Genomic DNA, 24,538 nt, shown 5'->3' with positions numbered 1-24,538 from the left:
GTAAAATGAGAGGACAGCTCTCAGTCTGGCAGGGTTGATACAAGAATTAACTAAATGTATGCAGTTTGACGGCCATGGCTGGCACAGAGCAAAACCACAACTGCCACTGAACAAGACAGAGTCATTACTCTGTCTTATAAAGCAGGGCACTTCCATCCTCATGTTACCTGTGAGGAAACTCACACGCATAGATCAAACAAACAAACAAACAAAACAGAACAACAAGCAAAAAACCAAACCAGTATAAATATGGTTTTAGGGTAAATTATAGTAAAAAAAAAAACTTTAGAGTAAATTAATGTTTATCACTAAACTGTACTGTGAGTCTTCTTTCATTTTTAAGTAGATGTTGATCGTTTCTCTTCTATATATTTATGAGAGGGGAAAAACAAGAAACATTTGTTCTGTGTTACATGAGACACAGTAGATATTTATGTATTTATGTATTAATGTATTACTGTGGTACTGGGGGAGGTGCTAAACACAGGGCTTTGGGTATGTTTGGTAAATGCTCTACTACTAATTACATCATCAGCCATTTTTAATTTTGTTTTGATTCAGAGTCTTGTTAAGTTGTCCAAGATGGACTAAAACTTGCAATGCTTCTGCCTCTGTCTCTCCAGTAACTATGATTACATGTATGTACCACTATGTCTGGTTAAGGCAGACAATGTTTATTTGTTTTGTTTTGTTTTTTTTTGTGGGTTTTTTTTTTTTTTTTTTGAGATAGTCTCTCACTATGTAACCCTAGCTGTCTTGGAGCTATGAAGAGCAGGCTGGCCTTGAACTCACAGAGATCCACAGAGATGTCTCCTGAGTGCTAGAAATAAAGCTGTCTGCAAGCCTAACAGTCAGCATTTTATATCTGAAAACTTCAAAGGGGATTTATTGTTACACATAGTCTTGTTCATATATATATATATCTTGTATTTAGGGAGAGTGTGTGTACTAATAACTTCTTGTTTTAAAATCTATAATAAAACATAAAAATGTTAATTGATTTTAACGTTTGTTTTCCACCAGAGAACCACAGAAACCAGATGGAGGAAAACCATGACTCCATAGAAGTACTGTTATATTTAAGATAAAATCAAAATATACAGACCCGGCCGGGCAGTGGTGGCGGCGCACGCCTTTAATCCCAGCACTCGGGAGGCAGAGGCAGGTGGATCTCTGTGAGTTCAAGGCCAGTCTGGGCTACCAAGTGAGTTCCAGGAAAGGCGCAAAGCTACACAGAGAAACTCTGTCTCGAAAAACCAAAAAACAGAACAAAAATATACAGACCCAATGGCCTAGGTCTGTAATGCTGATTATCCAAGAGATTGAAGTAGGAGGATTGTGAATTCTAGTGATTCAGTGTCAGCCAGTGCAACATAGTGAGACTCTAACTCAAAAAGTTAAAAGAGGGCTTGGATATAGTTTTGTGGAAAACCACTTGCCTGGGACCTATGAGGCCCTTGGTTCTGACCCCATTACAATGAAAATAAGTAAACAAATAAATTAAATTTGCATAATAAAATTGAAGTAGACTGTGCAGTTATTCAGATCATAGACACTTTGAGGACAAATAATCTTTCTCAAGACTTCAAGTGAAAGGCAGACATGTTTGCCTGTCTATCTTCAGTGTACTTCTTGGAAATCTGTTGTTGGACCACAATTTTCACTGAAGAATGTTCATAGATCTTGAGAGTATCGTGAGTACTGTCTGAATTAGATTTTTAATATATGGTATCCATTCCATTTCTGGGTCAGCGATTCTGGCCCACTCCAATTTTGGTGTGTTGTTTATGCCACTTGCTCCCATGCGCTATCAGTAAATAGCAGGAGACCATGAAAAGTCCCTGAGTCAAGCTAAACACAATTTCATGTCCACTTACAAATATCATAACTTTAATAACAACTTTTCTGAGACTTAGCTATACTTTTAAGATTTCATTTCTGACTTAAATACACTTAAGCAATTTTGAAGAACAAGCTGGCCATCACTATTTTATAATAAAGTCTTAGCTTTCAGAGTGCCTGTCACTGTGTCAGACAGAATAGTGTTGGGTTGGAGTTACTCATCAAAACAGCTAGCAGTGGCTTAAAGCAGAATTCAGAATATTTTTGTATTCATGTATTCATGTACATTAAGTGGAGATGTTGATTGTACCCATCTTATAGACTAGGCGACAACGACGATGAAGAGGGTATCACATGGCTAAGTGTCATGCCAAGGTCACAGCTAGTAAATGTCAGACATGGAACTCACACCCAGCCAATCTGATTCTATTTTCTATACATGTCATCACTAGATGAAACTGCTTTTTCTAAAGGGCATTAAAAATAGACATAAACCTGAGGTTTCTGTATTCAGGTTTTTCTTATACATTTGAGCAAAAATAGGAGAAGTGTAAATATGCTCATTGTTAGGAGAGAATTCTGGTTTCTTTGGATGCAAAAGAATCTTGCATTTGGAAATCTCAAGGCTCCTGAATTTGCCTAGCTCTTGCATTCTTCCTTTAAAGAGCCTGAAGGCAGAAAATACTCTTACCTCAGCATTTGAGGCTAAGGCTATCAAGTCTGTGATGTTGAAATAAAAACATCTGGTATTTCTACTCTAAAACTAACCTGTGGTAGAAATATAACGGGGATAGGAATTTAAATGTCCAAAGGACTGAACGCATAATTTAAAGCCACAGACTCCAGACTTCTATCCACTTTGTCTGCAAGCTCGCTTAGAGTTAACTCCTTCCTCACCAGATACAGAAATGCCTACTGGGCATGCCCAATTACACAGTGAGAAAGGCTCACACTGCGCTGCACTTTTTCCAGGTTTTACTAGAGGCTAAAGGAAGGAAGAGCTGGAGGGAAGAGTTAAATAGGTAGAGAACTTGGTTCAGCTCAGGATGCCCAAAGCGGAGGCAGGGAATGGAAAGCTGGAGGATGGAGAAACTGCCAGGAAAGCACCTTGTCAGAAGCATGAGTCTGGTCTCCAACTTGGAGCGATAGTCTGGTGGGTCTCTCTAATGTCCTTTTATCACAGCATAGGCAGATGGCTCAGTCCAGGGCTACAGAAAGGGGTGGGGCAGAACACTGAGTACAGTAGGGAGCCAGTGCGGGTGTTGAGTCCCGCCTGCCCCTGCATTCCTCAAAGAGGGTCTAGTTTTGCAAGGGTTCAGAACTGGAGATCCAGGTGCACACCTTGAGCCGGAGCTCGTCTTAGTCACCAGCTCCTCGGTTTCTGTTCCTTCCCTTTAGCTGCCGAGTCCTTTCCTGGCATCTTCTCAGGTACCCCCGCCCAATCATGACTAAATCCCGGAGAAGTGGAATCTCCACAAGATTTTCGTGGGTCTAGCAGGGGCCTGGGCATGCTCAGTAGGCTACGTGACTCTGGTTTCTCTCTCTCTCTCTCTCTCTCTCTCTCTCTCTCTCTCTCTCTCTCTCTCTCTCTCTCTCTCGGAAGGGAGGGTGGCGAGTGACTAGTTAGAAGTGCTTGTGGCAAGTCTCCGCCCCCAGATTCCCCCTGCGAGGGGACGATGCAAAGGTAGAAGCACCTTGCTTCTCAGCATCTGAACTTGGAAGGGGCTGCGGCTGCCATCTGAGGCCACCGGTTCCCTAGCCAGAGGACCGGCCGGCCGCTCTCCATGGTACTGCGGAGAGCTCAGCTCCGCCCTTCTCTTTCAGAAGGACAGCACCCGGCGTCACGTAACCCAGCCTTCTCGGGCTTCACCACCGCCTCTTCCTTCCCCTTTTCCCTCTCCTCCTCCTCCTGCTCCCCCTGCTGCTCCCCTCCGTTGCATGTTCTTCCCTTCCGCACTCTTGGAGATAGACGCTCAAGCCTGACGCCTCGGAAAAAGGCAGCAGCAGTCGCCTTATCCTTAGACCTCAGGAAATTCGCTTTGACCGATGCATGCTTCAAGCTCTGGCTGGAGCTAAGGGGAATAACCAGGCAGGTAAAGGAGCTCAATTTGGGCTGGGGGAGGGGATGGGGCGAGGCAAGCTGGAGAAGGGTATCTTTCCCTGTCGTAAGTGGGCCAGGATCTGCCACAAATACAGAGGGAAGGATGGGTGGTGGGAGGGTGGAGGAGTGTAGATTTTGCTTGTTTTGCGTGTAGCCTTTCAAATGGCAAGAAGATGAGATGGTGGAACTAGGTAGTAACTTAAAGGCTAAATGCAGTGATTTGTTATCCAAAGAAAGAAAAGGGAAAGGCAGTTAGAAAGCAAAACAATAAAATAAAACATATCTATATCTTTTTCTTTTTCTTCCTTCCCCATCATCCCTGACTGTGCCCATCCTTAATTTGTGCAATAGACTTCAGGCTCCAAGAAACTGCACTGGTGTTAGGGATGGTGCTTAGAGACTGGGCGGGAAAGCCAGGGAGAATTTTGGGTGTGCATTGGTATTGAGGTACTTTGCAAAAGCCAGAGCCAAAAAGATAAAACTTGTAATATTTCTCTCATAGATTTCAGATTCCTTATAGGGATATATATTGAAAGGTTTTATGGTAAGGGGTGTGTGTGTGTGTGTGTGTGTGTGTGTGTGTGTGTGTATGTGCGTGCATGTGTGTCACTGAAAACATGATAAAATAAATGCAACTGCAGCCGATCAGCATACTGTATTGATCCTTCCAGTGACTTGGGAATGAATTTTGTTCTAGAAACGAGAGAAAAGATTAATGAGGCTGTTAGGCAGCTTTTGAATTAGAGCGCTTCTTGTTTTGGCTGCAGTATGGTTGTTTTTCAGATCCCTTTATTTCATCTTCTAATTTGTGAACTCTCCAGGTCTTTTCTGGGCACCGAGAGAATCCTCTTTTTCCATATAAATAAAGATACTGTCTTTCACACAATGAGCTTCCTCTAGGAACTGAGAAAGCCAGTTGACCTCCCCTGTGATAAGAATATATATACAAATACATACATAAGAATATATATACATACATATATATGTGTATATATATATATACACACACACACACAAACATACATACATTCTTCCAGGTTTTCTCCTCCTTCTCTACATCCTTTCCAAAATGGTCAAGGTGTGCCTCAGATGAGGAGGGCAGGGGACAGGGTGCAAAAAGGTTATGTGATATATGTAAAATTATACAATAATAAGCTCCAACTGTCAGTTACCCAATTTGTCTCTATCCTCTCTCTCTCTCTCTCTCTTTCTCTCTCTCTCTCTCTCTCTCCCCCACAGAGTCAGAAATAGAGACCAAAGGAGATACAGATAGACAGAGAGACAGACATAGAGAGAGAAACAAGCTGAGAATGGCCTCGAAGCAATACTCTTGTGATATTTCAGATTAATTTTGCTAAATACTGAACATTTACCATATTCCACATCCTACTTAAACATGAAAGTATACTGAATAATATGCTATTATTGATCATTTTTAAAAGCACCTTTCTTTGGGTTTGGCACAGGAGTAGGAGAGATATGACTTGTAATAGCTGAGGATGAGGAATGTATCAGCCATAATAAATAGGCAACTGAGATTTTTATTACCATTTGGTAAGGAGAAGTGTATGAGTGCGTTATATCTGTGAGGTGTGTGTGTCTGTGTGTCTGTGTTGTGTGTGGTGTGTCTATGTTGAAAGAAGAGAACCTATCATCAATTTCATCTGGGGAGGAACTTGAAGTGGGATCCCCTAGCTTGATGGCTCTCAGCTGACACCTGTAGGGATCGCTCTGAACTGAAGAGAAATGCTTTCAGCTCCCTCCACAGAGGAGCAGCCACAATGCAGTGCCATCAATTACTGCTAGTTTCAGCTTGTAGGGGGGAAAAGTGTTAATTAGATAGTGAGCTCTGTGTCCAAGCAGTAAATTTGGAGCAGTGTGTGTGTGTGTGTGTGTGTAGGAGATAGTGAGACATGGTGAGGGTGATATGTTCCATTGGAATGACCAAATGATACATTTTAATTTTTTTCTCAAAATGTGAGTTATTTGGTTTAAAAAATTCATAGCCCCTCCTTCAAGATTTATGGTTTCTGTACCATTTCAAAAGCCTGTCAGTGAGAGTTAAATAAAAAGAAGTGATTCAAGAGCTCCGTGATTGATTCAAAGGTATGGCTTTAAACTCGAGCATCCTGGAGCCATAACAGCCGAGGTGACATACACGCCAACTGCTGTTCTGACCACACAAGTCCTAATGGCTGACAGCCAGATAAAGACTTGAGGAGGAGTCAGATCACCAGACTGTTAGGCAGAATATTAAATACCCATTTTTGAAATAGCTAATATGATGGCAGCAAGGACATAAATACTGCCAAATTTGGCTCCAGTTAGATGTTTTATATTATAACAGATCATGTATTTGATCAAAAAAAAAAGGAGGAATATATTTGCTTGAAATTTTAAAGAGACTCCCAAGAAACCACTACAGTCCTGTTGTCTGGGAGACAAGTGATAGGAATGCTATACAAATGTAAGCTAGCATCTTCCTGCTGAAAGTTTGATGTATTTTCCCTGTTATAAAATTGGCCATTAACTGGGCTTTGAACAGGTTGTATCACCTCTCCATGGAACTAGCACACGGTGTAAGCAGAAAACCTTTAAAAAGGCATTCCATTTCTCTCCTCACACATTTTAGAAATTAAAACTTTTTTGGACAATTGGAAAGAACGTCATAACCAAATTGTTCTTAAAATTCTGGTCACCAATGAACAGATATGGTAAACTCAAGGTTGTAATAGCTTGCTGTTAAGAGAGTGACATTACAGAGTAGGAAATATTTGGCCTTACTGTGTACACACACACACACACACACACACACACACACACACACACACCTGTATCCAGCAAAATTAATTCTTTGGTTTGATAAAATCATTGGTCATATACCCGCTTTCCTAGTTGAGTAATGATTTGCATAATACTATAATTGAATAGAGGTCTTAATTTTTATTTTAATTTCCACAGATTTCTGGGTCCTTATAAAAAGACAATAAAATCAAAATGCATCAGCAACATACAACCAATTGACATGCAAGCATCTTAGTGTGGCCTTGCAGAGGGAGAAAATCGGAGAGCTGTTGGGATTTGATTTCACCATCTAACAGCTTCTGGCTGTTTCACAACAGGGTTTGAGTCTTACTGACAGGGCTGGTCAACATAAAGTGAAATCAGCCCGGGAAGGCATGCACAAGAAATCTGTTCTTGACTTCAGTGGTGCTGGAAGCCCGTGATATGGCAGAAGAAGCAGGCCTCTGAAGCTGTTCTGGTGTTCCTCGTGTTCGTTCTTCCTTTGTTCTTGGGGCCAACATCTGGAGGATCCTCAAGGCTTCTCAAGAGCCAAAGATACTGGAGCATTGTTGGCTTCCCATCAGTCCCTGAGAAGTACGAGTTGCCTCCTGACTCTCTTTCCTTCTGCGGGCACCAGCGGTGATATCTCGCAGGTGTTGTTCCTGGAAGAGTGAAGTGTTTGTTGGAGCTACAGATGCTCTTACTTGACATCATTGGATGCAAATGGATCAGTGATCTTTGAGCCTCGGTGGCCATCATTTCCAGAAGGTTGCCTCCAAAGTGCCTCCTCCCTTTGGCCTGGAAGTTCTGTGGCTACCCTGTACCACTGGGGTCTCTGCTTTCCAGTTGGAAGGGGACTACTGGGAGCGAGGAAGGGGCTGCTGGAAGAGAAGAAGAAGAAAAAAAGAGCTAAAGGAGGGTGCGCCCCTCCCACGCCCACCTGCCCCCTCCCTCCCACTCCTCTACGGACCCCCATTTCTCCTTGACGGTGTCCAGGACCGTTTCGACCCTGTCGCCCCCGGCTCCCCCCCGCCGCACCCCAGCCCCGAGCATGGGGTCGGCGCTGGTCCAGCGCGGGGGCTGCTTTCTCCTATGCCTGTCGCTGCTGCTGCTGGGCTGCTGGGCCGAGCTGGGCAGCGGGCTGGAGTTCCCGGGTGCCGAGGGTCAGTGGACGCGCTTCCCCAAGTGGAACGCCTGCTGCGAGAGCGAGATGAGCTTCCAGCTGAAGACGCGCAGCGCCCGCGGCCTCGTGCTCTACTTCGACGACGAGGGCTTCTGCGACTTCCTGGAGCTCATCCTGACCCGCGGCGGGCGCCTGCAGCTCAGCTTCTCCATCTTCTGCGCCGAGCCGGCCACGCTGCTGGCGGACACGCCGGTCAACGACGGGGCGTGGCACAGCGTGCGCATCCGCCGCCAGTTCCGCAACACCACGCTCTACATCGACCAGGCCGAGGCCAAGTGGGTGGAGGTCAAGTCCAAGCGCAGGGACATGACGGTCTTCAGCGGGCTCTTCGTCGGGGGGCTGCCCCCCGAACTGCGGGCCGCGGCGCTCAAGCTCACCCTGGCCTCGGTGAGGGAGCGCGAGCCCTTCAAGGGCTGGATCCGCGACGTCAGGGTCAACTCGTCGCAGGCGCTGCCCGTGGACAGCGGCGAGGTCAAGCTGGACGACGAGCCGCCCAACAGCGGCGGGGGGAGCCCGTGCGAGGCGGGCGATGAGGGCGAGGGCGGCGTGTGCCTCAACGGAGGCGTCTGCTCGGTGGTCGACGACCAGGCCGTGTGCGACTGCTCGAGGACCGGCTTCCGCGGCAAGGACTGCAGCCAAGGTAAGGCCTGCCCGACCCCCGTGGAGCCTCGGCCTGGGCTGGGCGGGAGGCCGGTGCATGGGGCCTTCCTCCTCGGGATGCCTCCCGGTGAAGGCCTGTCCCTCAAGGCCATGCTGCCCTCCGCAGATAGCTCCTCCCTTTGCAGCCTCGGAATGGGCAAGCCTCCCTCACTTCCCGAGGCCCCGTCCATGCAAGTCTACCTCCTTCCAAGTGACCAATAGAATGGCCTCCCTAAAACCCCAGCCCAAGGTTGTCAGGTTCCTGTAGTTCGATGGCCATTGCCCACCTACATGGCCCTGTACTGTCCTGGACCACCAGTAGCTATAGTACACAGACCTTGCCTGTAAGGTATTGACAAGCGTCTAGAAGACTGAGCATGTGTTTGGTGAGAAAATTAAGTGCAGGGTAAGCAGCCCTGGGCCATCCATGGTAGAGCTGTCCACATGGTTCCTGGTCAGAGCACACTCGACAGTCCTTAGGCCCTGGGTAACGTTGCAGATCCAAGACCTGCCCCTGGTTGTGGAAAGAGATTTCCTTCATGAACAGGAGGCTTTGGGAAAATAGTATTGGTTTCCATGGTTATGTCCCAATCCCCAGATTTGCCATATTCAAGTTGAATTTTGTGATTTCTTTGGTTTCTTCAAGTGTGAGACAGGTCAGCTAATGGTGAGGAATGTTAGAGATGAGATAATGTATTTCATGCTTAACAAATGCTTGGTAACAAAAGTACTAGAGCAATTTAGATGTTGCTGGATCGGGAAGACTGTCCAGGCTATTGAACAAGATGCATGTGAGTGATGGTAAGAGATTTTTCCATAGATATCCAGCTGATAACATTTTTTGTGAGTAGCAGAAGTCAAGTTGTTTCCGTGGTCCTCAGGGCTTAAAACAAAGTACAGCTAAGCTTTATTTTCACCCCTTTACATCTAAAACACAGCTTTCTGTGTATCTCTTCTATGTTATTTATTTATTTATTTTTATGACAGTGACCAAGGTAATTATTCTTATATAAATGCAGGGAAACTTATAAACAGAAAGGGGGTGAGTGATGTGCCTAGGGTGAAACATGAATATATTAGAAGCTAAACAAGAGAGGTGTCTTGGTTTTCATTAGGTATATAGCTTGGGGTCAAATCAAGGCAGTTAGTGCATGGATAGATAGCACGTATGGTTGATGTGAAAAGGTCAATTATTATAATTATATCTGATTTGGAAAGACAGGGCCCAAAAGCTCTGTGTGTGGCTGTGTTTTATTGTGTGATGTCTGGCTTTGGGTTTTTGTTCTTTTTTCTTTAAAAATCCCCCCCCCCCTTTGGCTGATACTGCTTCGAGGAGCCAGCCTTTGTAATTCTTATTAGACTTGGCAGCTCTCTCTCATTTGGCTTTTAAAGAAAGGCAGACATGATGAAATTTGTAACTGCTTAAACAGCAAAGAGAGTTAGTTAGGAGGAAGAAAAGTGGTATTCAGGAGTGTTCTGTAGCTTTCATGGGAACAGTGGTGGGGTGTTTAAGAGTTATTACCCGTGCTTTGTTTTCATATGGGTTTGTGTTAGGTTCTTTGGTCTAAGTAATTAGAGATGACTGTATCCCATGTCCCATACTGAACTTCATCTCTACTGGTAAATTTCCGTGAACATAAGATCAGATTTCATGTTTTACAAAAATAAAACAACAATTTTTTTCCTCTACCAAATCTAGCTGAACTGTAAATCCTGAATATGATAGCTAGATGAGATGAATTCAGTAGTACAACCTGAAGTTGCATACATTTGTATTGATTAATAAGGAATGGCAAATATTATTTTTATGAGAAAATACTTCTCTAAGCATCCTAATGCCACTTTAAATGATAAAGAAGGCAACTTAATGAAATATAACTTCCTTTCTTAAATTAAGAAACAAATATGACACAATGACAGCTTGTACTGTGTGGGAGAGTGTTTTAAATGAATTTTAAAAATATTTCTATGCATTTTAATGTAGGGATCCAAGGATCATGCATAATGAGGAACAGTTAAGACTGGAGAAAGCTTGAAAAAAAGGGGAATGTTAAAGAGAAACAGAATTAGATGTTTCCAAAATACATTTTGTTTTGGCAAATGCATAGTTCTTTCTGTAAGGTGCATAATTTGGAATTAACAGGATGAATATTGGAGCAGTATGGTATCCGAGGCCTATGAAAAATCTTCCCAAGAAAGTAAATGCATCAGAATTGTCCTGAGCATTGATTCATTTTGAAAATGTGAGCTGAAAAAGAATGCAAAGCTCACCACTAGTCATGGCATGAAAACAAAAGACTGGGTTCTTGTGATTATCAAAGAAATGGGAAATAGAATGATTAAGGCATAGTCTGTCTTCCCAGAAGCATTGGCTTGGCTTTGCTTATTTTCTCCATTTCATGTGTGTCAAGTGACTATTGAATAATTAATTGGAGTGGATGCCTCTCCCAACACCGATCATGCCTTGACGACTGGGGGAGATGATTTCTATTCAGATGAAGTGTAAACAAAGCTCTGTCTCCTCTCAGTATTTACACTGATTACCACATTCTTTATAAACCCAATTTAAAAACAAAATAAATAAATATTCATTACAGAAATTGTGCAGGAAAGATTACAGTTAAGCAAATATTAAACACAGAGTTAAGGCATCCCCAGTCCTTTCAATTCCTTTTACACTTAATTTAGGAAGTACAATATATTGTAGTAACCTTCTATGTAAAACAATTAAGAACAGTCAGGCAGTGGTGGCGCACACCTTTGATCCCAGCACTAGGGAGGCAGAGGCAGGCGGATCTCTGTGAGTTCAAGGCAAGTCTGGTCTACAAAGCAAGTTCCAGAACAGCTAGGCTGTTTGAACAACAACAACAAAACAAAATAAAAAATAAGAACTAAAAATATGATGATAATATAAAGTGAGAATGGAATGGTTTGGTTTTATCTTCCCCATCTAGATGCCTGGGACAATTTGTCTATGAATTTCATTCAAGAATATTTTTCTTGAATGAATTCTTTGTCATCCTAATAAGATTTACCTATTTATTTACTTACATATTTATGTACTGATGGAGAGAGAACACCTGAAAAGTTGTGTTTCATGATCAGGTTAGTGGCAGAGCCTAGATAAGAACAGAAACACCATATTTCCAAGTCATGTCTCTTTTAATATGCTAAGTAAACCTTTTCCTTCCTTTTTTGGCTTTTTTGAAGGTGGGTGGGAGGGGAGATGAGGTGTTTTTCAAAGAGCAGAAATACATACAAAATGGTCCCAGAAACAGGTACTTTATGCACCACTGGTATTTTTGATCCTGAGGGTTATCACGGCTCAACTACCTAACAATGTCATCCTTCCTGAATGATGGATGCTTATGGGGCACATAGCTTTTTCAGGGGATCATACGCATCTAAGTGCGTCTGTGCCATTATTATTTAATAAGTTTCTACTTAAGGGTACTGATAGTTTCCTAGCAGTTTCAAAAACATAGTGAATCTCATGATCATCCGGCTTAAAATTAGGGCTAAAATGATGATCCATAAGAAATTAAATTATTCTTGTGATCTCCATATCTAAGTAAGTCCTAGACTTTTCATGGTCATATGTTTCATATCATACTAGATTGTGATGTCATTTTCTTTCAGTTTCTCTATTCAAATTACTATAAAAATGCATTATTGCTTAATATTATAGGGCATGGCAGTGCAGTAAATGTCTTTACTAAAGTGCTGCTTCAATGAAACCCTTTATATAACTTTCCTGAGACCAGAGATTTGACAATACACATTCATACTTTCATTTATTCATCCCTTTTTATACAAAGGTATAGATTGACTGCTTTGCACATGCCAAAGCTTTAGGCTTCTGCAGTGAAATGGTGTACTGTGAGATGTCTTTCTGTTTACTGTTAATATGTGTTGCTATGACTGGTTAATAAAGAAGCTGCTCTGACCTATGGCAAGTCAGGTTATAGCCAGGCCAGAAATCCAAGAGAAAGGCAGAAAAAAGAAAGGCAGGGTCTGGGGAGAAGCAAGATATGAAAGTACTGGTAAGCCACAGCCACGTGGCAACTCATAGATTAATAGAAATGGATTAAGTTATAAGAGCTAGCTAGCAAGAGGCCTGCCATAGACCATACAGTTTTTTAGATAATATTAAGCCTCTGAATGATTATTTTATAAGTGGCTGCAGGACCATGGGGCCGGACGGGAATGGAGAAAACTTGTGGCTACAGTGGTGAGTGCACTCAGAAGTAGCTCCTAGCTCAAAATTCTGTCATCTACTGAGGAGGCATACCATTTGAAAGAATATATATGGGAATTAGAAATGGCGATATATTTTAAAGAATGGCTATATGCTGTTTAGAATTTTAAAATAGTGTGAGGGGACCTAGTCCAAGATTTTCTTGAGGTGTAGCTATTAGACTTATATCTGAATGTGATAGGGACTTCCTGGGTAAACATGGAGAAGGGAGACAACAGTCAGAAGTCTCTACAGAACACGGCACAACCTGTTCTGCCACTGTCAGGCGTCCTCTTTGAATGACGCTCTCAGTCCATAGTCAATAGGATAGTAGGGTCAGGCCTTGCTAGCTTTTCTGGACTATTCAAGGATTTTAAGCCTTGTTAGTCACAAGAGTATATAGCATAGGAGATGAGAGGGGCAGTGTCAAATTTATATTTTACTAATGACACTTCAACATCCGTTTACAAAACAGATTGGAAGGGGGCCAGAGGAAATGAAAGAAATATTATTTTTTTTGTCACTGAACGGCAGAAAGTAGAGAAAAATATACACCTTGAAAAGAGTCCTTCAAGTTGGGATTCATGTTTTAAGGAAGTTGGAATCTTCTTGGGCTTAGTTAGGTTTAGAGATTTAAGTGCATTTACTGTTTATAACACTCCTCTCCACTTGGAAAATCGTGATCCCATCTCTGTTTGGATTGTCACTTGGTTTCTCTTGGTTTATCTAATTGAGGCCAAAGTCTTCTGGAAAGCAGTGGCAATACCACACTGTATCACAAATATAATACATTGTAATCAGTTTATCTATAATAAAAAGTAACATCTACTGGCTGTCTGGTGCAACATTGTAAACCACTTAAAATGAATATTATGTATAATATTCCTACAGTTCCTACAGGAACTAAAATGTTAATGGGATTTTTTAAAGTTAAATTGTAAATACTAAACACAAATGATACAGAGACATTGCCAGAATTTTATTTGAGGTTGACCATTGTAGAAAAAGTATTGTTTACCTCTGTGAAAAAGCTTTGAGTTGGACAAAGCTCATGAATGGATTCCTCCTTGTTGAAGTGTACTGGGGATTTCTTACTATTGGACAGCGAAAGACATCTGTCACTTCTATGAAATGACCACAACATAGTTACCATTCTAGAATTCCACTGATTCACAGAATTTGTTTTTTGTTTTCCTCTTCTGTTGAGTAATTTTAGTTTAGGAGCTAAATTACTCATACTCTCTGGCCTGCCTGCCCGAAGATTACAAGTGGGAAAACTTACATTTTTTGTTGTTCAATTTAGGACTTGGCATAGGATACGTATTGCATGGGAGCTGTATTTGCTTCGTAGAATCCTGGTGAAAACTAGGCTGGTGACTGTGTAAATACAGAGAGTGGTGGATGGCATGGGCAGGGCGCCGGGTGGTATCTGTTTCCCTGCTGCTGGCTTTGTTGTCAGGAGCACAGTCTGGTCGTTGATACCACTTTCTTGAAGGGTACTTAAACACAAAAGTCTCTGTATGGAACTTTTAAATGCTGAATTCCAGTGCAGTGATCTCTTTAATTGTCAAAATTTCAACTTATGAAGAAAGGAAATAATGAAGACAATAAGCTTTTGTTCTGTTTTAAACAGTTGTCTTAATATCCTTTTTAAAGCTGTGATTCAAATTTTTTTTTAAAAAATCATGTAATAATTTTATGACTCAATAAATGCTACACACAAAAACATTTCTAACCACTGTCTTTCATCCTCTAAATAACGCCTGCACAATCCTGTACTTAAACAGTACTCTTTCTGTCTTACCAGTTGTCCAAAAATAACACTGGGCAGAGGATGCAGCTCAGTGTCCCAGCACTTGCTTAGTTTGTGCAAACATTGGGTAGGACTGCCAGAACTTGGTCAACAAAAACAAAAGCAAAAAAATAAAATATAATGTCTATAGTGTAATTATCTATCTATAATAGGAGCCTTTTAAATGGCCAGTGTAAGCACGGGTGTCCCATTTATAATTTCTTTTTGAAATTTTCATATAAAAGTGCAGGCTAGTAATATATTTGAGCTTTAAATTTTAAAACAGATGTTTTAGTTATCACAAACTATTTTTCTTCATATACATACATACATATGGCAGTATAATTAGGTTCTAATTTTGGCCATTTTTCAATGAAATCTGACAATTAAACTAATTACTCATTGGACAAGAGCAAGTACTGGAATTATATTAACATTTCTATTATTTTTAGTTGTATTTGGAGAATTAGGTGAGCCTCATGAGCTCCTGAGCAGTCCACCAGCCACTTCTGTGTCTCTCCCAGGCAGTATCTCTCCCTGCTGGCTGTGCTCCTTACAGGAGAGAAAAGATAAATGTGGATGAAAAATTACATTTCATCACAGACAGCCAAGTTCTGTTTTATTATAATAAAGTTACCCTTAAAAGTCACTTCACAAACAAACTTTCAAAAACACCCATAAACATTCCTGATATAATTTTGAACAAGTTTTTATGTTAAAATGCATCTTATTAAAATATTATGTAAAACCTACATATATATTATCATGCACTTCTGTATAAATTTGTGGCTCAATTTTTTTTTCTTACTTAGAAGTACAGGAACAGATGTATTTGCATAGTTTACTGAATAGTAAGTTTTAAAAGTTCTAATTGGGTTTTGAAAAATAATTTTGCTTGGCCATTTTCTTCAGAGTTTTTTCATGACTCCATGGCTTTGTGCTTCCTGTTTTCAGCCTAGCTTCCGAATATTTATACTTCAGGACAGAATGGGGATAGGCAGGGTGCTTTCTCAGATTTCTTTTTTGCCTTATTATTTACATGTTATTGTGCAAACAGAATATGAGGAAAATCTGAGGACACAATATTAGGCATGTCTCTGTCTTTAAACAGACATTAACTGTAGGATAAGGCCACTACCATTCTGTGCTGCAGTTTCCAAGACTGCAAATGAAGAAACCTGGTAGTGAGCTTCCTAAAACTCTGATGGTTCCTGCAGACCAACCATGTAGAGTGTGCAAGAGTGGTTGATGTGTGCAAACCCTGAAACTACTGTGTGATGGTTGTAGGATGTTATACTCATGATTAAAGGTTAACTACTGTTTTAATAATCTTACTTTAGGATTATTTTGATGCATTTTTAATCACTGACGCCCAATAGTATTCACCATATTTGGTGGGATTCTGCTGCTGCTCATTGATGTATGGCAAACAGAGTAACCACCATGCTAGTTTCCTTTTCTCTCTTGGGTAAACACTAAACCAGACACACATAACTTAGGTCAATAACTCTTATAAATAATAAGATGATCCTCTTTCTATGAAGATTTAAAGAGACACAAATAATCTATGATGACAGAGGTCAAAACAGAAGTAATTGGATAGTAATGTTGAAAGAGGGTGGAACTTTGGGCCTGGGCCATGGTTTTTTGAGGTACATATTTGTGATTGAATATTCCTTGACCTATACCTGAAGATCTGTGCAGTTTATTATATGTAAGGGCCAGTCAACTTCTTAATTCTTCAAATTAAAAATGATTGCAGCTTAGTGAAAACCTCTACATTTATGAATTATATATGAATGCTAAGGTATAAGGTAATCCTCAGTGGGGATCCACATTAAAATATTTTTATTCAGAATATCCAATTTTTTTTTTTTTTTTGGTTTTTGAGACAGGGTTTCTCTGTGTAGCTTTGCACCTTTCCTGGAGCTCACTTGGTAGCCCAGGCTTGCCTCGAACTCACAGAGATCCGCCTGGCTCTGCCTCCCAAGTGCTGGGATTAAAGGCGTGCGCCACCAACGCCCGGCTATCCAATATTTTTAATATAAATGCAAACATCATTCCAGAGAGCAGACACATTATGTACAAATAAACCAGAAGCAAATAGAGTTCTCTATTTAAAATACCTGATACAATGTTTGAAGTTGAATCATTTTCAATTTCTGATGCCTTAATAATATTTAGAAATAACATACTTTTAATTTTGATTTGTATTGTTTAAACATGGATCTTGCCATTACAATTAATCAATGGAAACCTTGCAATTTGGACAGTTCAAATGCTGAAACTGTCCAGTTGCTGAAATGATAAGTTTGAAAAGGGCTCAATTCAATACTTAAGTGAATAATTGGATATTGGAAAACACATTACTAGATAGTCCAATCAAATTCTCACAAATCCTCCAAGCCTACAAAGAAAGATGCTCCCCACAAATGCCGTATGTCCAATTATTTAAAGTTCACTAGCTCACTGGAGCTGCAGATACCTGTTAAACATGAGAACAGCTTAAAATTGTTCTGTTGCTATCTTAGTAATTCCAATAATTACTTCCTTATTTTTTCTTAGTGAAATCATTTTATATTGGGTTCTAGCCACTTTATCTTGGTTATTTCTTCAACAGCCTCACTCCCCTAGCTTGATAAAAGTCCTATTTTTCTTCTGAGCCACGTGCAGGTTAGAAAAGTTCTCTTTCCCCAATAGGGAATTGATGGCTGGGCTGGAATTAGAGCCCAGGTGCTCAGGCAGGCTGCTCTGTGGTGATAGGTACTGCATGACAAAGCCTGCATATCCATTCACCAGAGGGTAAACCGTGCTGGGCTGGTTGTTAACTACTTTAAGTGGCTGACTTACAATAAGGCCTTAGATGTGAGGGTTGTAAAAGAATTAAATTTAGTGCCATTTTCCAATGTCAGGACATTAAAGAAAACAGCACAGGATGCTTATCACACGTATTTGCTTCCCTTGTTGATCTACTAGCAGGATGCTTAGTAGATTGACTAAACTTTGCAATCAGAAGAGAAATCCCTGTACTTTGTACCCAACCAACACTAACCTTTGTCCTTATGAGTTGCATTTTTATGAATAAAGCCGCACACTGAATTTCGCTCAGTTTTATAATTTGGGTAGTAAAAAGTTTGAAAATATGGAAGCCCATGGTGTTGTTTGGTACAAATGTAAACACCTAGGTCAGTCAAATAACAGATACTGAGTTGGAACTTGGTTCCCCTAAAGATACGGATATTGAAGATTGAAGAAAGCATTACTCTAGCTCTTCTTGTAAGCACAGAGGGGAGTTAAGTGAAATTACCAAGTGAGAATATAGTGTTTCTCTTGGATAAGTAAGTTGGGCTTCCCAACTCTTTGGCCAAGAGTAGTTCTTGGATTTAGAAAGATACATTCTTTATGCTATTTCTGGTAGCTATAAGAGGTTATTATTAGAAGGAAGTGGGAGGAAGACAAATCTTAGCTGGCAAGCCAAAGTGCTGACCTGAACTCTTGTGTGGTTACTTGTGCTCCAAACTGTGTGGAGCACATTAGCAGGACACCGACTCTTCACTATGAGAACAAGTACTGCTGCTGTAATGCTTCTATAGTTTGCTTCCCAGAAGGCTCTGGAAATCCAAGTTAGAAGACGCCAAACGAAACTGTCACTTGACCAGCATTTTGCTACTGGGGGTGGGGTGTGTGTGTTTCTGTTCATTAGAGGCAGTGAATTTTGTGCGGCTGCTCATCTGCAGCCAAAGCAGCAACACTGATCAGAGCGGCCAGGAGGAACTATTGTTCCTGACCTAACAACACCTGGGCCTCTCTGTAGAACCAGCTTAGCTTCAGTGTTTCTCAGACATTGTTAGATTCAGCAGAACGAACAGCCTCAGTCCAGGAGAAGCAAGGAAATTAAAGACTCATGTTTTTCTTCTAAGTAATGATGTCTCTATAATTAAGCATGCCTGGATTCTCCTTAGGGAAGAAGCTGGCATGGCAGCATGTAACTATAACTGCTGCATGGAAGGTACCACTTTCTACCTTCAGCCCTTTTTCTTTAGTGCAAAGTTGAATTCCTCCTAAAATGAATTATTATTTATTTAAATTTATATGTGATGCTCTATATACTATATGCTTAATTGACTGAACTGTGAACTTTAAAAAGTGTGAAGTTATGTATTATATTTCATTACCTGCACTGCACAATTAAATGTGTAATAAGGTACATTTATGAAAGCCTGCTTGGATCAAGTGCAATGAAGTATTGAGAAGTTTAAAAATAATGATACATTTATTTTCCTCAATAAATGTATATGTAAGTGTAAATCTTTGCACAGGGACATACAGAAAAATATGACTTGCAAAAAAGTGATATAATTCAAGCAAAAACAGTTTGTGAAATCTTAAAATTTATATTAAAGTCATCAAAAATACATATTATTTAAGATAGCCTTAAAGTATAGTAGTATACATAGCCTAAAATAGTTTTTGTCATTTATTTTTTCCTTGCACAAGACCTTAAGAAATTAAAAAGATCATTCTTAATCTAAAAGAAGTAGTATTTCTTTTGGAATTCAGCATAGTATTAAAGGTTATATTTCTTTTACATTACTAATTAGTGTCTTCTCAAGTATTGTGTGAACAACAAAAACAAAAACAAGTGAATATGTTTTCCTAATAATAATGATGGTCTTCAATTTATATACATATAAAAACTAGGGAATTGAACTTACTAAGCTCTACACAAGGTCAAAATAAGCAGAGACCACTATCTGAGTAAAGGAGTATTTTAAAATAAACTTTTTGCCAAAAAACCCTCAAAGATCCCAAAAAACATTTTAATGAAATGTGAGAAACCTGTAACCTATAAAAACCCCTTGTTTTTAATATCTGAGTAACATAAGCTTCATAACATAACTCACAGCCTAGCTTGTTATTACATGATTTTGATGCATAGTAAATAGCTTTCTAATGCTCTATCCATGCATCCTTTAACTTCAAATGGTTGCAATAAAATATGTCCTTTTGCCAGGCGGTGGTGGTGCACACCTTTAATCCCAGTGCTAGGTAGGCAGAGTCAGGCAGATTTCTGTGAGTTTCAGGCCAGTCTGGTCTGCAGAGTGAGTGAGATCCAGGACAGACACCAAAACTACAGAGATACCCTGTCTCAAAAAAAAAAAAAAAAGTCCTTTTATCACAACCTACATTGTATTATATACATCATGTAGTCTTCTGCTCTATTGATTCCTTTACACATGTGTAACACGAATTTCTAAATGGTCTTATAATAATAAACCTGAAGCCAGATATTGGGGTAAATTCTGAAAGATCAGAGAGACAAAGGAACAAGCTACTGCCATGTCTCACCTCACCAACTCCAAGAATCCTGTTTGAAAGCCTCTGAGTCCTCAGCTAAAAAAGGGCTTCAGTGGAAAAGGCCTTTAGTTCCTGTCTCCTTATGCCTTATAAACCTTTCTCTCTGTCCAGCCACATCACTTCCTTCTTAGTGCTGAGGTGTGTGTGTCTCACAAGTACTGGGAGCAAAGGCATGAGATCTCAAGTGCTGAGATTAAAGGTGTGCGATTCCCAAATTCTGGGATTAAACGTGTGTGCCACCACTGCCTGGCTCTGTTTCTCTCCTAGACTGAGTCAATCTCATGTAGTCCAGGGTGGCTTTGAACTCACAGAGACCCAGACAGATCTCTGCCTCCCAAGTGCTAGGATTAAAGGATTAAAGGACCACTGCCTGGCCTCTATGTTTAATCGAGTGGCTTGTTCTGTCCTTTGATCTTCAGGCAAATTTTATTAGGGTACACAATATGTCACCACACACGTGTTCATACATAGTTTCAGGACTCATTCTACTTCTGTGAGTTGTGCTTCTCAGCCAAAGTGTTATGTATACTTCTCCAGACATCTTTGAAATAGAGGAGAATGAGAGACAGTTCCCCTTCTCAGAACCAAGGTGCTCTGCTGAACACAGTCCTTACTTCTACGACACAGAAATACTTTTATGTCATTTTAGCTGGAGTAAACAGATTTGAGCTGTTGCCAAACATATAGTGTAGGGTATCTTTGTTCCAGTGGATGGAGGATGAAGGGTGCTGGGGAGTGAGATAAGAGGCTGGGGAAAAGGAGGAGGAATCGGAGACAAAAGAACAGAATTTTGAAAAAAGTATTAGAGAAAATAGGTAGTGGGGAGAGAGAGTGAGGGTGTGTGTGCAAAAGATCAGATTTTGATGCACCTGGTATATTGATGGAGAACTGTGGATTTAAATTAAGGACATTCACATATTGGGTCAGTGGGAAGGAGCTAGAATGTTCATTTCATGGTGCCTAACCCTTTATTTAGGTTACAGAAATAAAGAGGAGAATGGAGAAGGCAAGGGTAAGCATTGTTTCTTTAGACCATGTAACATACAGCCTACCTTCATCTTATCACATCTTATTGAATGCTGTGCTGTGTCTATATGTTTTGCATTGTTTAAAGGTCTTTACACACATTTGTTCATTTAGTTCACCACAGATCCCTATAAGGTATGTACTATTTTAACTGATTTATAGATATGAATGCTAAGACTGGGCTAGGTTTGAAAATTGCCTCCATTCATATAGTAGGAATTTTCAGGGTAGGCAATGAAATAAAACTGTGTGGCTCATGAGGCCTTATCCTCAACTTATAATTCCTTCTTTAAGAAAACAGTAACTGTATATCTTCTACATGCATTCACATGGCAGAATTCAGTGTTTCAAAGATGTGTACCTTGTCTATTGTGGTTTCATAGTATTTTTCTTCTTTTTCCAAATTCTAACTATTTAGTAATTCTTCAAAAGCTGAATTGCTTCTCTCAATTTCATAGAAAGCCTTTCACTGCTGATGTAAATTAATATCTTCCTGTTATGTATTCTTGTTATATAATCTGTGGAAATGAAAAATGAAATCCATATAGTTAGTATCCTCTTGGATCACCTTTGTCAGAGAGAGAGAGAGAGAGAGAGAGAGAGAGAGAGAGAGAGAGAGAGAGAGAGAGAGAGAGAGAAAAGAGAGAGAAGAGAGAGAGAGAGAGAGAAGAGAGAACGAACTGTCTTCATTGAACAAGAACTGTTCTGGATTCTCCTTCAGTTACAGTCATGGGACATTCAGCCTCCTTCCTTTTCAATCTTTGTTTCTGTGGCCTACTGTTGGCAAGTGTCTTCCATAACCTACCCCTCACAGTGTGCTCTGGTTGTCTTCAGCTGCCCATCCACACGGCATCTTCACTCTTCTGCCCACTCACCCACCTTCCCTTTGATTTTCCCTGACCTACTGATTTCCAGCCAGACCTTAGAAATTCCATCACCATGGCTTCATTAGACTTATGAGCTATTGTTACCCAGTGACTCAAAGAGAACTTCTGTCTACTGTTTGGAAATAAGAGGTCCAGAACTGTGTAACAGGAAATGTCTTGTTAGTAAATAAGAAAAGTTTGCTGGATAAATATAAGTCGACAAATTGAAAAAAATAATTTGAACTAAAGAAAGATAATTTGGTTCATGGAAGACCAATGATAGAAATGTGTCTGAACAATAGTTTTTGGGCACATGAATGGGAAACTGCGTTCTGTCTCAAGCTTGTGTAAATGGGAACCCAGAATAAGAATTGGTAGGTAAGTCTTTCCTAAGGGATGTTTAACAAGCTTTGAGCTTAGAGAGACAACTGCCCATCTTGAATTGTTTAAAATCCCCTTTCCTCAGTATGGCGGTTTCTCAGAAAATTGGGAATAAGTCTTCCTCAAGACCCAGTTTGGGCATATACCCAAGGAATGCTCAATCTTACCACAAGGACACATGCTCAACTATGTTCATAGCAGCATTATTTGTAATAGCAAGAACCTGGAAACAACCTAGATGCCCCTCAACTGAAGAATGGATAAAGAAAATATGGCATATATACACAATGGAGTACTACTCAGCAGTAAAAACAATGATATCATGAAATTTGCAGGCAAATGGATGGAACTAGAAAATATCATCTTGAGTGAGGAAACCCAGACTCAGAAGGACATAGTATGTACTCACCCATAAGTGGATACTAAATGCGACGGAAGGGATGGCCAGACTGCAACCCACAACTCCAGAGAGGCTAGCTAACAGGGAAAGACCCTAGGAGGGACATATGGATGACCCTGTGAAGGAGAAGTGTGAGTGGACTGGGTATGTGTGGGGGGTGGCAGAGGGCGAGGAGTGGGGAATGAGAGCATAGGGAAAAGGGAGGATTAAGCCGGAACAGGGACAGAGTGGGAGGGCAGGGAGGAAGATACCATGATAGATGAGGACATCATGGGAATAGGAAGAGGCAGGGTGCTGGGGAGGCTCTCAGGAATCCACAAGGTCGACCCCACCTTGGTCTGCTGGCAGTGGTCCAGAGGGTACCTGGACCGGTCTACTCTGGTGACCAGTCTAGCAAATAACCTAGCTGTTATCACAGAGCTTTTGTCCAATGACTGATGGAGACAGATACAGAGATCCATAGCCAGGCACCAGGCTGAGCTCAGGGAATCCAATTGATGAGAGAGAGGAAAGATACTGCAGGTGAGGGACGTGGAGATCATGATGGGAGAACGTGCAGAGATGACCGGCCACACTAGTGGAAGCCCATGAACTGTAGACTGGTGGCTGTGGAGCCCCCATGGGACTGGACTAGGAGGCCCTCTGGATATAGAAGACAGTTGTTTGGCTCGAACTGTTTCGGGGGCACCCAGACATGGGGATCAGGATCTGTCCCTGGTCTATGGGCAGGCTTCTGGAACCTGGTGCCTGTGGTGTGACACCTTGCCCAGCCTTGGTGCAGTGGGAAGGGGCTTGGACCTGCCTAGGCTCAGTGTGCTGGACTCTGCTGACTCCCCATGGGAGACCTTGATTGGGAGGGAGTGGGGATGCCAGGTGGCTTGGGAAAGAGGGCTGGGTGGTGGGAGGAGGGAGAAGGGGGAATCTGTGGATAGTATGTGGAGTGAGTAGAAAATTTCTTAATAAAGTAAAATGAAAGAAAAAATAAATAAAATCCCCCTTCCTTGACTAAATGATACTCAGAGTTTCTTTCATTTCTTTTGTGATGTAATTATTGTACCTCTTGGAAAACCTTTTAGTATGAAAATTGGTAAGTATTGATCCCTGGTTATTGGGTGTCCTCCATCTCTGATGCAATAAAGCCAAATTAATAAGTCCAGGTTTAATAAACAGAGCAAAGCATCTCCTGGGTGATTCTGGGGAAAGCAGGAGGGAGAGCACATGGCAGGTCTGGTTACCAGGTCTTAAATATCCTGTAGTTGTGGTCTTGAGCAACTCTAGGGGAGGGGTGACCTTTGGTAGGCTTTCTGAGGGTGGGGTCTGGAGAGAGCAGCTCCAGGGGAGACCCCCAACAAAAATTCTTAAGTACTGAGTTGACCAATAGCTGAAAACAAACATGCTTTATATACACCCTCCAAAACTATCACTTGACAAAGCAGAAGAAAAGGATCCAAGTGCTGCATAGCAGTTACAGAGTCTGACAAGTATGACTCCACCTGCCTATCGTGGGCCCCTGGACTGCACTCTGGGCTGGCTGTCCAACCACACACTTATGTTTGCACTGAGCCAACTGCCCTTGCCCTCTTTACCCAATGGAGTTCCCGGGCTTATGTTTCCTTGAACTCAGGTTACAGCTGCTGCCTGTATTTCAGACTCACCTTGGGCATCCTCTTGCTCATTGTGCCGTCTCTGAAGTGTCTCCCATGCTGAAACCCAGTAGGCACCCCGTTCCTGCCCTGCAGCACGCTGCAGCACCATGTTAGGGCTGTCTCTCATACTTCACTCCTTTAATAGGCTTTGTCATTATTCTTCTGAGAAATATAACTGGGTGAAAAGGGACTTTGCCACTGGTATAAATTCTTCCTGGAGAAGGGTGAAATGAGAGGGCTGAAAAATCGTTTTGAGTTAAAAACAAAGCAAATAAATAAAAAA

The 24,538-nt window shown here is 41.2% G+C and overlaps 1 protein-coding gene and 1 long non-coding RNA gene across 35 annotated transcripts in view; one reads left to right on the top strand and one right to left on the bottom strand.

The window, feature by feature from the left end:
* The first annotated feature begins 3,350 nt into the window (after positions 1-3,350).
* The window catches only part of Nrxn1 (neurexin 1), a 1,071,743-nt gene continuing 1,050,555 nt past the window's right edge, over positions 3,351-24,538 (top strand). For 15 of the 34 annotated variants that reach the window (XM_076559345.1, XM_076559352.1, XM_042267516.2 and 12 more), the window contains exons 1-2: positions 3,351-3,935; positions 6,905-8,550. In XM_076559345.1, the coding sequence (XP_076415460.1) occupies positions 7,779-8,550 (772 nt within the window). In that variant the 5' untranslated portion in view covers positions 3,351-3,935; positions 6,905-7,778. The remainder of the gene's footprint in view (positions 3,936-6,904; positions 8,551-24,538) is intronic. The other 19 variants (XM_042267521.2, XM_042267520.2, XM_076559351.1 and 16 more) reach the window with 3 other exon arrangements.
* Positions 13,746-21,895, bottom strand: LOC121825176 (uncharacterized). The gene is made up of 3 exons (XR_006067314.2): positions 21,768-21,895; positions 21,324-21,480; positions 13,746-15,130 (listed from the first exon to the last, which is right to left on the bottom strand). It is a non-coding gene; the product is annotated as an uncharacterized LOC121825176 (long non-coding RNA).

The sequence above is a fragment of the Peromyscus maniculatus genome, chromosome 22, assembly GCF_049852395.1.
Source record: "Peromyscus maniculatus bairdii isolate BWxNUB_F1_BW_parent chromosome 22, HU_Pman_BW_mat_3.1, whole genome shotgun sequence".
NCBI classification, from domain to species: Eukaryota; Metazoa; Chordata; class Mammalia; order Rodentia; family Cricetidae; genus Peromyscus; species Peromyscus maniculatus.
Note: the sequence above shows the minus strand (reverse complement) of the source record. Positions and strands in the feature narration are given on the sequence as shown.